This window comes from Nipponia nippon, unplaced genomic scaffold (genome assembly GCF_047370975.1).
Source record: "Nipponia nippon isolate SJK-2023a ecotype South Korea unplaced genomic scaffold, ASM4737097v1 scaffold_2, whole genome shotgun sequence".
Classification (NCBI taxonomy): Eukaryota; Metazoa; Chordata; class Aves; order Pelecaniformes; family Threskiornithidae; genus Nipponia; species Nipponia nippon.
In genome coordinates, this window is record NW_028262336.1 from 128,929,390 (window position 1) to 128,943,912 (window position 14,523).

A 14,523-nucleotide genomic window follows, 5' to 3' on the forward strand; every position below is an offset into this window, starting at 1 on the left:
TGACACCACATCAAGCAGCGACTGAACCCACACCCCTATAAGCAGTTTTGCCAGGGATGCAGACGTACAAGGAATAGAAAAGCAAAGTGTGTTGAGTTGTAAATCATCTCCCAGGCTAAGGGAGATTGGAAAGGGCAGGTTGGACTACCTCCACTAAGCAATCAACGTAAAACCCTGTGACAAGGGTAGGACGGCAAGGGTAGGACGGCAAGGGTAGGACGGCAAGGGTAGGACGGCAAGGGTAGGACGGCAAGGGTAGGACGGCAAGGGTAGGACGGCAAGGGTAGGACGGCAAGGGTAGGACGGCACTGCTGTTACAAACCTACACAATGAAGAGCTCATATTGCATGAATCGGGGGTAACGAAGGCAAACAAGCACGGCTACAGCAGTATTCCACCTCTGTAGAGGCGGACCAGCATGTAACAAGGTCTTCTCATGTCTTACCTGTACACCAAACTGTGGCACAGCAGAATCCTAACCCAGAGAGGGCACAGGGTCTGCTGTTTGATAACAAGATTAAAAATGCTTCTTGCCAGACTGGACGAATTTGGCCACGTAAAGATAGTAGTGATGTTTGTGCACCTTAGGGGCAGTGCCAAAATACGGGTGGCAGTGAGTTAAAAACTGAGATTTTCATTGAGTTTTAAAACTCAGCACACTGAGACTGTCCCATCTTCAGCACTCAGACAGATGCCACTGAGCTTAACCCCATGGAGAAATGATCTCAGCCCCAGGAGTGGAATATTCCACTCCTGCCTCATCTCTAGCCCCTACAGAGCCTGCAGAGCACACTTCACCCTTCAAGAAGGGCAAAACGTAACTGGACGCCCCAGGGCTGCATGTGGCCACTCAGATATGAGGCACATCCATTCCTTTCCCAGGAACTTGATCCCAAACGCAAGTTAAATAAATTTACAAAACTCTGGCCAGATCTGTGTTGAAAACTGCCGCTGTGCAGAGGAAGCAGCATTTTAAAACTGTTCTAAGGACAGGCTGTCACTTAAGGTCTGACCTTCCAAATACAAACTTAGGAGCTGTAACATCGTCTTCATCACACCACCTCTAGAAGTGAAGAGCATCCTCTTGAAGAGCATCACAGATGGATGAATATATCTGGCTGCTCTGAATCAGCAAACAGCATGGACATCAGCAGAATCGCTCTCCGTAACACCGTGCCCCACAACGGCATAGAATCATAGAATCATTTAGGTTGGAAAAGACCTTTAAGATCATCGAGCCCAACCATTAACCCAACACTGCCAAGGCCACTACTAAACCATATCCCTAAGCACCACATCTACCTGTCTTTTAAAATACCTCCAGGGATGGGGACTCAGCCCCTGCCCTGGGCAGCCTCTTCCAGTGCCTGACAGCCCTTTCGGGGAAGAAGTTTCTCCTAATGTCCAACCCAAACCTCCCCTGGTGCAACTTGAGGCCGTTTCCTCTCATCCTACCGCTTGTTACTGGGGGGAAGAGCCGTGCTGGGTGCTACCCAGCACAGCTCGGTAGTCTCTATAACACCACAATGCTATTACTTGACAGAAGCTTTTGAAAAGGGGATTATAAGCCTTCCAGGCAAAGACGTCATCTTCGTGTGAGCATGTGGTGGGTTAGCTCCTAACCTGGCCTGAGCCAGTCACCCTGATGTGAAAAATTGCATCTTCAAATGAGTCCATCATCGATGCAGAAAGCTGTCCTCCCCAGTTTCTAAACCTCTCGGTCGATCGTAGCCTTGAGGGGACTGAACAAGCCACTCACACCAATGACATAACCCAGTAAAGGTCAACCAGAAAGCCAGGAAAGCAAATTTAATTCTGTCCCCTTAAAACTAGATGCTGCCTGTTCCTGGAGGTTCCCCTGGCACCACTTTGGAGGCAGGATCTCTCTATACCAGGAGTTCATATCCCTTACAATGTGAGCTTTTTGTGAAAAGAGAGAATCTGAGTAACAGATAGTTCCATCATCCCAGTCTGTCTCTCTTTCCCTCCAAGCAAGAGGGAGCTGAAGCCTTAAATTCAGCATGTTTAGGGCAGAGAGGCATCCAAGCAGGACAGTTGCTGGTACAGAAATTACTTGCTGAGATTAATGCTGATTTTTTAAAAAAGGTTTTACAGCAAAACCGCAAGAACTAAACAAACACATAATCTTTCTGCTTGTGTTTCTCTCTGTCTCCCTCCAGCTTCTTCAATGGGTTTTCCTCCTTGATACAACACATTTAGGCACATTATGTCTAAAACCCAAATCCAGGTTTGCAGTGATCCAGTGCAACTGGACACAACCGATTTCTTACGAAACCAGTGCTAAAGTGAAGGGAACCCTGGGGCACAAAGCAACGATTTCACTCCAGAACCTCTGTCCTATATAAAACATGCCAACATCCACTGAAAGCCACAGACAGACCCCAGGCAGGGTTTGTAGAAGCTGTTCCTTCTCTTCACACTTGGTTTGATAGGCTCATCCCTTGCAAAAATCAGGCTACTATTCATTTCTTCCTACTAGAGAGATACAGCAAGTAATTTCTACAAAATTACCCATGAATGAACTCATTTTGACTATTTTTGTGCTTAAAAGTCAATGGCAAATGCTTTCAAATGGAGTCAAGCTTTGGACCTTCCTTAACGAAGATTATGAAAGCACACTAGTTAGAGCAGCGCAGCCTTGCTACACTGTATTTTTCCCCTAATTAGCCACCTTGCTAGGCCTTCAAAAAAAAAAAGAAAAAAATCACTGCCTCATTTGCATGTTGGGGAGGCTAACGAAGAAGCTTGCACAGAAGAACTGAATTTGTTCCAAACTAACCACTACGCCACTGCACACCTCTGGCATTGGGCGCTGAGCTGCGCTGAAGGATTTGATCTTTGCTTCATCGACAAACTTTAAGGATATTCTCTCATCCTTCCGGGAACATGGGCATCATTTAAATTTTTTTTAAATTTTCCCCTCCCTTATCGCTCCTTTCCAGTATCAATGTCCTCATGAGCCAATAATTGGACTAAAAACACAAGGCACGATTAGGGAGATACCTGAAAAATGGTATTTTCCTTTCTGTTAAAAAGGTGCCCTTTGGAAGTTCCCTGTATGGGACATAGTGTGGGATCTGCCAGTACGTTGATTTCAGCATTAGTGTCATATCATGCCAGGTCAATAAGGCAATAACAATACTGTTTAAAAAATAAAGGGTGTCCTTAATCTCTAGGAATTCTAGGTATTTTAGAGAGCATCCATATCCAGAACTTCTGGAAACAGCTCAACTAGACTGAAAGGAAGTGAAAAAGTGCAAAACGAAAAGAGAAAAAAAAGATAAAAGTATTGCCTTGGACAACAGGATAAACTCATAAGGGATTTAATAACTAGATACAGGAGGTGAGACCTCATTATTGTTGTACTACACACAAAAAAAGCCAAAGCTTGATTTAACCAAAGACTACCTAATCTTACATAGATTTAGTTCAGTGAACACAAGCCTTTCTCCAGGTCTTACAGAAGATGCTAATTGCGATTGTTTGTTACTATCGATCAGAGCAGCAGACAGGTTAACTGGCCATATTTTTAACAGGTGTGTGTGCATAAGACATACAGCAAACCAAATGCTTATTGATTTCAGCAGCACAAGCAGTACAAACCAAAGCACTTCAGAGCCTTTAAAAAACCAAGCCATCCCAAATGGCTGATGGCAAAGTTTTAGTACTCAAAAAGTTTTAGGCCCTCAAAACCACCAAGAAAACAAAAACCCCAAAGCATCAGAAAGAAATTACCAGTTTGTCATCAGCTGAAAGCTCTCCAATAAGCCACAGTCCCAACGAGAAGTCTTCATTACTGTTTCTATCGATAGCTGGCTCCACAAGATGACAAAACAGTATCTCTGTGGGAACGCCAACATATATTGGAGGCTTCACCTTCAGGTGTCAAAAAAACCCAACCCAACACACCTCCACACGTCCAAGGCCATATTTGCTGGAATTTTCCCAGGACCAGCATGACATACTCCCTGTCAAAGCAAAGCATTCCCATGTAGAAACCCAACAGGCAAATCCTAAGTACAATTAAACGTTGGCTGCCCACCAAGGTGCTTTGTCCCAGCAATGGGTACTTTTCCACTCTGGAGTTGCTCAAAGGTAATGAGTCAGCACTGCCAAAAAAATGCTCCTCCTGGCACGGTGCCTGTGCTCAGCAAGGAGATGGACATCATCTGCTGTGCAGGAAGGAGCCTGACGGCATGAGCGCCGCATGCTTCACGGCACACGGACAGCTGTTTCGGCACAGTCTTTCTCAGTGCTGTCAAGACATGCCAAAAACCAGCTGTACGGGTGGTTTGCCAAAAGCGTTTATTTTGATGCTATTTGTAGCCTCCAGCTCTGAAATCAAGAGCTCTTCTTGCCTCTGACATGCTTGGATGGTTTCCACAGGTTTAGCCTGATCGTTTTTAGACCAACCAGTAACTTTCTGGCCCCAGTAATGAGAGATGAGTTTCCAGGCTTCATGAAGGTTTCCAAGGAGACAGATACAGCTCTTGCTCACTTAAGTCCTTGCTATTATTAATCCTTTGGGTGATTTGCCTACAATTTGAGATCAAAGATCATCACGATGAGCCTAATTATTTTTATAAGGAATGTATATTTAAGACTAACAACCTAAAAGCAAGTAGGATTCAACATTATGGACAGCACCTTCTTCAGACCCCAAAAGCAAAGACAACCTGCCTCAACCTGAAGCACCATCTGAGGAAAGACATTTGGGAGAAGACTTTAAAGGTGAAAACGGCAGTAGAAGTTGGTGTCCTACTGGATCAAGTCCTCCTTTCCATCTCATATTTGGTCCCAGCTTTTACTTCCTACCCTTGTTTTGGCTTATCCTCAGCATAAGTGGCATAATTCACCATCATAGGGAGAAGACAGTCAAGTCTATTGCCATTGAAGACAAAATGCAACTAGATTTTTGTAAGAATAAAAAAAGATGGAAGACCACAGACAACAGACACCGGCTCATAAAACCATCTGAAAAGTTTAATATATTAACATGGAAAATTTACAGAGAACCCCATCTCATGTTTTGGGGTGTCAGATGATTCCTGTACCCATCAGGACAAGACCCTTTCAAACCAACAGATAACAAGCGAGGGCTGGAGCCCTCAATTCCCAGCACATTGCTGCTACAACCCTGATGCTCTCCTGATGGGAGTCCAGAAGGACAGAAACTGATCTGGAGACTGAATAATTCATTTTAAAAAAAGCCTTTGAAAAGAAACTGATTGATTAACTAAACACCTGCTAAGAGAAAGGGTTTTCAGTAGCACCCTGATGGGAATGGACATTTAGCACAGCGAAAAGTGGGCACGACTGGATGACATTTAGGCAAGGGAAGGTAGGAGGAGTCATGCAGAAGAGCCTTTTTAGCAGTGAATTAAAGCTCACGGAAGAACAGAATGATACCAAAGGGACGTTGCTTGGAGGAGCACTACCGCTACAGACAAATGGTCAGCCAGCGTGGGACCAGTAGCTCTCCTGTGCTGCAAAAAGTCACACTTCATTTAGGTACAGATGCCAGGATGGTTTCTGATTTTCTCTTGCTACTTAAAATGCAAAGACTTTTTCTCTCCTCCAGTGTTTCAAGAAATTATATGAGCCATATGGCCTCTGTTCCTCACTTTTTTCCTCCACAGAACAAGGACAGCAGTTCAGTCGCAGGCACACAGACACTATGAATGCTGCTCTTAAAAATCCTAAAGGGACAAGAGAAGAGAGACAGGGTGTGTGCATTCATAGAGGAAGGCAGGCTCCGGAGTGCAAAGGAAGATTGTTGCCCCTGTTTGAGGAGCAGGCTGCATGCACTGATGGATCAGTATCCCTCAGGAAGTGCACACATCTACACCTTTCCTGGGAAACTCTCCATTTCTCCACCTTTTGCCCCATATACCATACGCCACATCCCCAACAAATCCTTTACTTCAGGACAACAAGCGTCTTCAGCCATCCCATGGATCTCCTCCTTTGCTGGCTTTTGTCAGAAGAGCACTCAGTTGTATTTGTGTCTTTGTAGCATAAGAGCATTGGACGTGCAAATGCTATATTACGGACCCAGTCCTGCCAGACAGGCAAAGCAACCAGCTATCAGGCTCTATCAGAGAGCACATTTGCCTGCACAGCAAATCACATTTGTCTTGCTTCAGGAGATTTGAAGGCAAATATTTCATCGCTTTTTATCTCATCCCACTAGATCTAGTTTCACCTCAGGTCCCAAACTCCCAGGCTCTGCAGACTTTTGATCTTGACGTTGCCCAAGGGAGGATGTCTGTGTCCTACAGCCCAGCCTCCAGACTCTTCTCTGGGCTATTTCCTCCTCCCCAGCTCCACTTGGCCATTTCTCCAAACTAAATCTACGTACAGTTGGGCTCAACAGCAAAAGCGTAGCAAGCAGCCCTGTGAAACAAGACCCTATTAGCAGAAATGCCTTCTGACAAGGCTTTAAAATCATTGGTTTCCAAGCAGATATGACTTTGTACAACCTGAGGCCTTGCACTGTAGGTGGAGCTCTTCAAACTCAGGGTGACATTTGATACAGTGAAAAGCTGGGCATAGATGGAAGTACGGAAGGAAGTTTTGACCACCTCTCTCTGGTCTTCATCTTTCTGCTCCCATCTCAGCTTTGCCATTCAAGGGCACAGTTGGAGGACACTCATTACACATACAGCAAAGGCAAAGCGATTGGATAAACCTACTGCCAACTCATCATGGGACATATTGCTTGGAGGTTGGAACAAGGCTTGTTAGTCTCTGATCTCGCTTCTTGTGGGCTTCAGAGCAAACCATCTGCTGCTAACAGACAACCAGCTCTGTGTATCGGGGAACAGTGAAGGGGAGGGATGCATCCTGCTGAACAACACCTGGGCCACAGTTCCACACATGGCCCTGAGTGTCCTCCACCACTGCTCTTGATCAACCTTTGCACTCTAACATGCAGTCAGCATGTTCCCAGATAGGTTTATTCCATACTGCAAGGAGTGTTTGCTGGCTCCAAGGAAGAACATGAAGCAAAGGGCCAAGTCTCTACTGGGAGTCTTGCTCCAGATAAGGTTTATGTAAACTATCTGGAAAATATTTGCCCGCTGTTTAGTTTCTTTAGAAGGTTATGGGGGGCTCATAGGCCTGGAAAGCCCTCAGGAAGAAAATCTCCTAACAGGTTTTGTGATTTGCTGCCATGCAGAAAGCATGCAGAGCCCAGGTTCTCACTTGGCTGCTTCTGGCCTTCATGGCTGGTACAAACTCAGTGGGACAGGAAAAAAGCATTTATCATGCCCAGAACTTCATTCCACCACCCACAGAGGCAATATAGTTAAGAGTGATGCAAATTAAGCTGGCATTTCAAGGGATTCTTAAAGAAAGAAATCATTGAAAATAGAGAGAACGAAAATAAAATACTTCTGTGTCACGACAGGTGTTTATCTCACCTAGCAAACTCCTAGTGCGCGCTCTTAAACTTGGAGAGGAGCTCAAGCACGCACCAGCCTGCCAAATAGGTTCTGACAGCGTATACAGATATTTTCTTCTGCTTTGAACATCAGCAAAAAAGTTAGTTGGATGCCTTAAAACAAAACAAAAAAACATTTGCAAGGCCAGTGCCTACACTGCAGTTTGCTATCCTTTCTGAAGTCAATCAACTAGCAGAGAGAGATGGAGGTGCAACCATTCAACAGACCTAGGTACAGAAGCACCCAGACTAGAGACCCAGACCAGCATGACCAAACACCACAGGACAGCTTTAGCCAAGCCCAGGACTGTGCTCAAGCCAACATGCTCCATCTTTAGCCTAGACATGTCCAGAAACCTCGGAGAAGGACAAACTATATGATTATGATTTCAAGGTCTTCCCAGAGGCAGATGACAGGAATGTTTCACCACCTCACCCAGTCTCATGATGATCTGCAATGCAAGAGTATCGTGCAGTCATGTAGGGTCAGCACAGCTTGTTTGTTTGTTTTTGTAGATTGCCACATACTCAAGGCATTTTGCTGTGAGCTGAGTTTAATGACTGCTGGTGAGGTCCTGCAAAGGACACAAAGACTGAGCCTTGAGCTCTAAAAAAAAAAATAAATAAATAAATAAAAAAATCACCACAAACTTCTACAGCTGCAGCTCAAGGGCCAAGCCTGGAGAACAAAAACCAGCAGAACTAGCAGCCAGAAAAGTGCAGTGGCACAAACCACGCTGAGCAAGGCAAGGATTGCCCTTTTGTTTGTAAGGCATCTAGAACATCTGGGGCATGACTTGACTCTGGGTTCACGTACTGATTTACCACCACAGTAATTCTAGCCAGGAGGGGTGCCTCAAAGTTATATTTGTCATATATATTCTCTCTGGAGAGCAGCGTGGAGACCACCAGATCCAGTACCATCCTTTACACAGGCAGAAAAGTCAGACAACACAGTACTAATAATGTGAGACTACTCACCATCGGTGCTCCGCGGTGACCTATAATGGCTGGCTTTGGTCCCAGAGCCTTCTTCTCCATTATGCAAGGGGACGAGATGGTGAGGGGGACGAGGTAAAGTGCAACTACAACTGCAAGGTATGCAGTGAACACCAGCATCTGAGAAGCTGAGATGGAAAGAGAGAGAAAGAGCTGGTGAAAATGTTGGTTCTGACCTCCTCACACCACAGGAGCAAAAGTCAAGATACCTTCGTCTTCCTCCGGAGGAGAGACTGGTCTACAGTCATTGCCCCTAGTACAACAGCAGAGCTCTGTGTTTATGGAAAAATTTATTCTATTTAAAACAAACAAACAAACAAAAAACTCTTTGAGCTACTGAAGTTCCGAGGGAGGTTTTCACTTCATTTTGCATTGGGGAAACAAAAAGTTAAGCGAATTACTTGAAGTCCCAGTAACATAGCCCAAAACACTGCTGATTTCCAGCTCTTTGGGTGGGACAGCACCAAATTTTGCTCTGCCTGACAGCAGAAAGAGATCACCAGTTAAACATATCTACACATAAGTCACAGCACCATGTTGGTGCTTTTAGTATCACGTGGGTTTACATCACTTGTGTTTGCATTGGTGGTTCACCAACACCACCCATTTCAGCCAGGGTAACACCACTTAAACTTCTTCTGCATTAGGATTTGTGCCAGCCAGAACCGAGTTAATTTTCAGTAATGTTTTACTGATTAAGTTGGACATGTTTAAATAAATCCTTGGGTTTTGACGGTGCTGCACTTCCCAGGGTCTCTGCAAGCAGCAATACTACAGGACTGGCAAACACAGCAAAGAGGGTCCTGGCTGCAGCGCTTGGGGCCAGATGAGCAGTCCTGCCTCCCACACCATGCCTCAGCCACCCGCCTCCAACTACCAGCGACTTCTCACAAAGTCCAAAGCATCTGGGAATCTTTCGAAGGTGCTGACAGTGCAACAGAAACACCCCTTGTTCCCAACAGAGGTGTATTCCATATAAAGAACAACAGGCATCTTTGAACTCCTGAGCTATTTGGAGTCACTTGAAACCACAGCTATTAAAGCATAAGACTTCATTTATTTTTTTTTAATTATTATTGTTTATTTTTCAAACTCATTAAGGTTTTGGAACTCAAGGGAGAACCTCCAAAAAACCCCTTTTAAAACAAATATTTGCCAGGGACACAAGGTAGAGAAAGCAGTTTCTTTTAGGGGAAGGACAGAACAGCCCAGCTCTGCTCCTGACCACAACTGATCTGGTTTCACACATAAACTTCTTTTTGCATCCAGCATCTAATAGCCTCATTCAAACATGTTCCTACAAGCCAGAAAGTAACACTAGTAACTTTGCCAGCTAATTTTTCCTCCTCTCTGGAAGAGATGTCAATCACCCACAGAGCATTCAAGGAACTGAAAGGCATCTTGCTAAGTGAGTTCATGCTGTGGCCTGCACTATAAAGGTATGGTGCCCTGGAGTTGTGCATTACCAGCATCAAAACCTCCAGACGGACACAGGACGTTATCCTGACCCAATTCTTGCTCACTCCAGAAACACCACACACCAACCAGGCTTTGAAAATCAGCCTAATTGTCAGCAAAGTCTCAGGCTGTGTAAAGAATCTGGTCCCTTCCTTCCCGGTAGTGCAGTTTAGGGATTAAACAACTCGGATTGAGGCTAAAGGCAAGTACCATGTGAAATGCATGGGCTTCCAAGTATTTTTACCATTGGACTGCACCCACAAGGAAAGGATACCTCAGCATGGGTCACAGACCATGTTAAAATGGAGCTGAAGACCTCACCCAGCCACGCATATGTGGGAACTGAGACCACCCACAAAAAACCCGAAATGAAATACATGCATGAAACACACGCAAAGCACTTACTATTCAATTTCAGGTTGGATGGTCTGTATGGAAGAAGTTCTCCTGGTGACCACCCAAGCCAAGCAAGCAGGACAGATAAATCTCCCACTTTCTACAACATGACAACACTTAGATGCAAGCCTTCCTTCTCCATTCCTCCTGCTCTTAGTGACCACTCCAGCCTAGTTTGGGCTCCTGGAAGAGCATGTTTCTCACACTGCTGTTTGCTACTCAAGGCTTCCAGGGCTGCTTTGAGTCCAATGTTTTCTACCTGACCTCAGAAGCAAGCTTTGAAAACAAGCTACTACCTTTTAAAACACTGTAGCTATTCAAGAAACTTCTATTCTTCAGGTTTGGAAAAAGTTGCACTGGGGGAATCAAAAAAAAAAAAAAAACCAACAACAACAAAAAACCACCAAAAAACCTGTAAATTTGCTCAGTAAAAAAGCCGGTTGCTGAAGATTGTCACATGCCTCAAAAACGAGAAGAACAGATTGTTGTTCCAATGACTGCAGCTGCACCAGTTATTTCTAAAAGATTATTATTAGTGAGTGAAATCTTATTTTCCCATTACAAGTGACTATGTTCTCACAGAGATTTCAGTTCTTCTCTTCCATTTTTAACACTACCATATCAAACATATCTGTACAAAAAAGTCTGTAAGCTCCTCCAGGTAAGATACCTTTCACAAGTAAAATGACCCTAAAATAACTTTAAGATCCAATGGTACAGAAGAGATGAATGTTTTTGCTTAAAAACAAACAAACAAAAAAACCCCAACCGAGGAGCAGAAAAAAAGAGAAGGAAAACAGCTTCCTGGCTTATTAAAAACAAACAAACAAAAAGCCATTTTCAGGGAACTCAGCTGCAAGAGAAAAAGTATGAGGAATTCAGAAGGAGCACATGCAGTCTCTGCTCTAGGCGTAACCACAAATCCTCCCTCAACTGGCAGCCTAATTACATGCTAGGACATATTTAAGAAGAAGCAGGTACGGCTTTATTGGCATATTTATAAATTAAGGCAAAGCAATTCTTTCTTTGAAAGGTCTCTCTGGATATCAAAATCTTTCAATCTTCAGACACCGTTTCCTCATTCTTAACTCCCACTTGTTGGAAGTCTTTTGCAGGTGCTGCCAAATCCTTCCAGGGCTTGTGTTTTGCTGCAGGTTAAATACCAATTAAAAGAATTTTTCTGGAGCTGGCACAAATGTCTGAGAACATCCATGGACGCCCTGAAGAAAAGCACTTCTGAGGGCACAGAAGGATCGAATTATTTCACAAGAAAATCTGGAGGAACAGCTCAGGCTTGGGAGAGCCCCTGGCAAGGAGATGGGACAGGGGAGATGCACAGAAGAGCTTATTTCAGTGGACAGCACCATCAGCAAGAAGACCTGGGTTCAGTGTGTCCTTCACCACTCTGCTCCCTTAGACCTTTGACCGTGTCTCAACATGCATTTAAGGAAGCACCTAACCATCAGGGGACCAGATCTCTACTGAGCCCTCTGGGTGCTACTGCATCACAAGCAACAAGTCCATGAAGGCTTTCAAAAGCCAGATCCAAAGAGCCAAGGAGGTGGGGGACGGGAGAAGTGCCTATAAGATCCAGAGAAGAACACTGCACATTAGCTCCAGAGGGTGCATTTATGTTTTCTAAAGCAGATTGATGGAAAATCTGGAAGCTTCTATTCGTTGCGTCATTGAAAACAGCCCTTTCACCTCCAACCCTGGTGCACTTCCAACCACAAAGCAGCAGCCATGGGATCTAGATGCATCCCAAGACCAGATTCACCCACTCCAGTTTCAGCCACATTACTCTAGGAGAGCATCTACTTCCCCAACATGGCTGAGCTGGAGGCTGCTGAGCCCAGGGAAGGAACCAGCACTGCCTCCTGCCAGCTGGTTCTCAACGGGAGGACCCAACGCCCCAACAGCCACCCACCAGCCCCCGACCACCACACAAGGACGAGTGGTACTCACTGGCTTTTTCTGTTCGTGCAAACTGCCCCGCTATCAACCACGACAGGGCTGTGACCGCCGCAAGTGCTCCTATGTGCAAGAAAGGGGCTGTGGCCTGCAGGACACAAGAACAGGAGAGAAAAAATGATGACAAACAAGTCGGCACCTTGCAAATTCATTGATCTTGCAGGCTCCATAGTGCATCACACCACTCTTTTCAGTTGGATTTCACACCATTCCTGCATCAGGCTGCTGCATTGTTTTGGCCATCTCTTCTTCCAAACCCTGCCGTTGCCTTTGGCACTCAGACTACGAAGGCAAAGCAGGAAAGCTCTAAACCTTTCTTGGGGAAGAGCTCACCCAATAACACAGATATTTGGAAAAGGCCTCCTTAGACACCATGCAAATTCAAGTAAGGCTCTTTTAAATTTGGTGTAGTCCAGTTGAAGACTGGTCAACGGCTCGAATGTCTGGATGGAAATCAGTGACGAGTGGTGTCCCTCAGGTGCCTGTATGGGGACCAGTACTGTTTAATATCTTCATCAATGGCATTGACGGTGGGATCGAGTGCACCCTCAGCAAGTTTGCAGATGACACCAAGATGAGTGGTACAGTTGACACGCCTGAGGGATGAGATGCCATTCAAGAGACCTGGACAAACTCAAGACATGGACCCATGTGAACCTCATGAGGTTCAACAAAGTCAAGTGCAAGGTCCTGCACCTGGGTGAGGGCAACCCCCAGTATCCATGCAGGCTGGGGGACGAAGGGATGGAGAGCAGCCCTGAGGAGAAGGACTTGGGGGTGCTGGCAGATGAAAATCTGGCCATGAGCCAGCAACGTGCACTGGCAGCCCAGAAAGCCAAGCGTCTCCTGGGCTGCATCCCCCGCAGTGTGGGCAGCAGGGCGAGGGAGAGGATTCTGCCCCTCTGCTCCGCTCTGGGGAGACCCCCCTGGAGCCCTGCGTCCAGCTCGGGGGTCCTCAGCACGGGAAGGACATGGAGCTGTTGGAGCAGGGCCAGAGGAGGCCATGGTGGTAGAGGTGGTAGATGTCCCATCCCTGGAAAACATTCAAGGTCAGGCTGGACAGGGCTCTGAGCAAGGCAATCTAGTTGAAGGTGTCCCTGCTTATGGCAGGGGGGTTGGACTAGGTGGCCTTTAAAAGTCCCTTCCAACCCAAACTATTCTATGATTCCATGAACACCTGAACTGTGTATCACCATGGGACACCACGAGAGAAAGTTTGAGATGGATCCTCTGAGTCATGTTTTTGTTCTCCAATTGCTTGCCTAAATCTTTAAAAAAAAAAAAAAGATGAAAAAGGGAAGCACTTCTGAGAACTGTTAGTCACTTGTGTGAATGCTATTCCCCCCCCCCCCCCCGCATTTGTGTATATTTGCATACTCCCAAGTACACAGCAGTAAGCACCAGTAAAACCTCTCAAGCCTTTTATAGGCAAAATATTTTTTGGACCCCTTTTTGAGGGAGAGGAAAAAAAGGAATAGAGAGCAGGTCTATCAAGAAACTAACAGTTTGCAACTACTTTCCTTTAACACTTATATAGTCTGCAGCATACCACAAGTCTTTCTTAAAAGAGTACTAGAGCACAGAAGTTGCATTCTTTGTTAGAGATTATATATAAATTTATGTGCAATGTAAAAAACAAACCCAGAGTACTCCTCCCACAGGACTGGGCAAAGCATGATGCTCCAGGCCTAGACACCAACGTCCAGAGCATTGCTAGCCAAAACCAAGTGGAGGAATTGCCCTCTCCCTCCAGCAACTCTGAGTCAGATGCAGCCTCAGTATTTTCCACCTCTAACTCCACAGCCGAACCCTGGTTTGAGTTTAAAGGAAAGAGCCCAGGAGATGGAGACAAAGTGATGTGGTGGCCTCCAGGACTCCATGGGAGTTTTGCTGCAAATTTTCTCATTGCCAAGATTTCAATTTTGGGAGTGATAAACATCGAGACAGGGTTTTATACAGTAGAAAGACACAAAGTCCATGACATGTAGCTGCGCTGGTCCCTTTCCCCACCCAGAGAAGCATCCTTGAAGCAACTTACTTGCAGTGAAATAAATACCATTTCCCATTCATCGTCCCAAAGCTGTGCTATCGATGACATGGTCACCACGGTAGTTATCAAGGTTGTAATCAGGCCAATCTGCAACAAATACGAGAGTATTTACATACTGGACCCTACCATTATCATAGAAGTTCTACAGACTGGGAAACAGAAAACTTTTGTCTGTAATAAACTG

At 45.4% G+C, this 14,523-nt stretch overlaps 1 protein-coding gene across 7 annotated transcripts in view; it reads right to left on the reverse strand.

Annotated features, from left to right (window-relative positions):
- Positions 1–14,523, reverse strand: part of GDPD5 (glycerophosphodiester phosphodiesterase domain containing 5) — a 178,841-nt gene that overhangs the window by 25,938 nt on the left and 138,380 nt on the right. For all 7 annotated transcript variants that reach the window (XM_087758242.1, XM_087758236.1, XM_087758239.1 and 4 more), the window contains exons 6-8: positions 14,328–14,426; positions 12,284–12,377; positions 8,447–8,592 (exon numbers count right to left, since the gene is read on the reverse strand). In XM_087758242.1, coding sequence (XP_087614368.1) covers positions 8,447–8,592; positions 12,284–12,377; positions 14,328–14,426 — 339 coding nt within the window. The remainder of the gene's footprint in view (positions 1–8,446; positions 8,593–12,283; positions 12,378–14,327; positions 14,427–14,523) is intronic.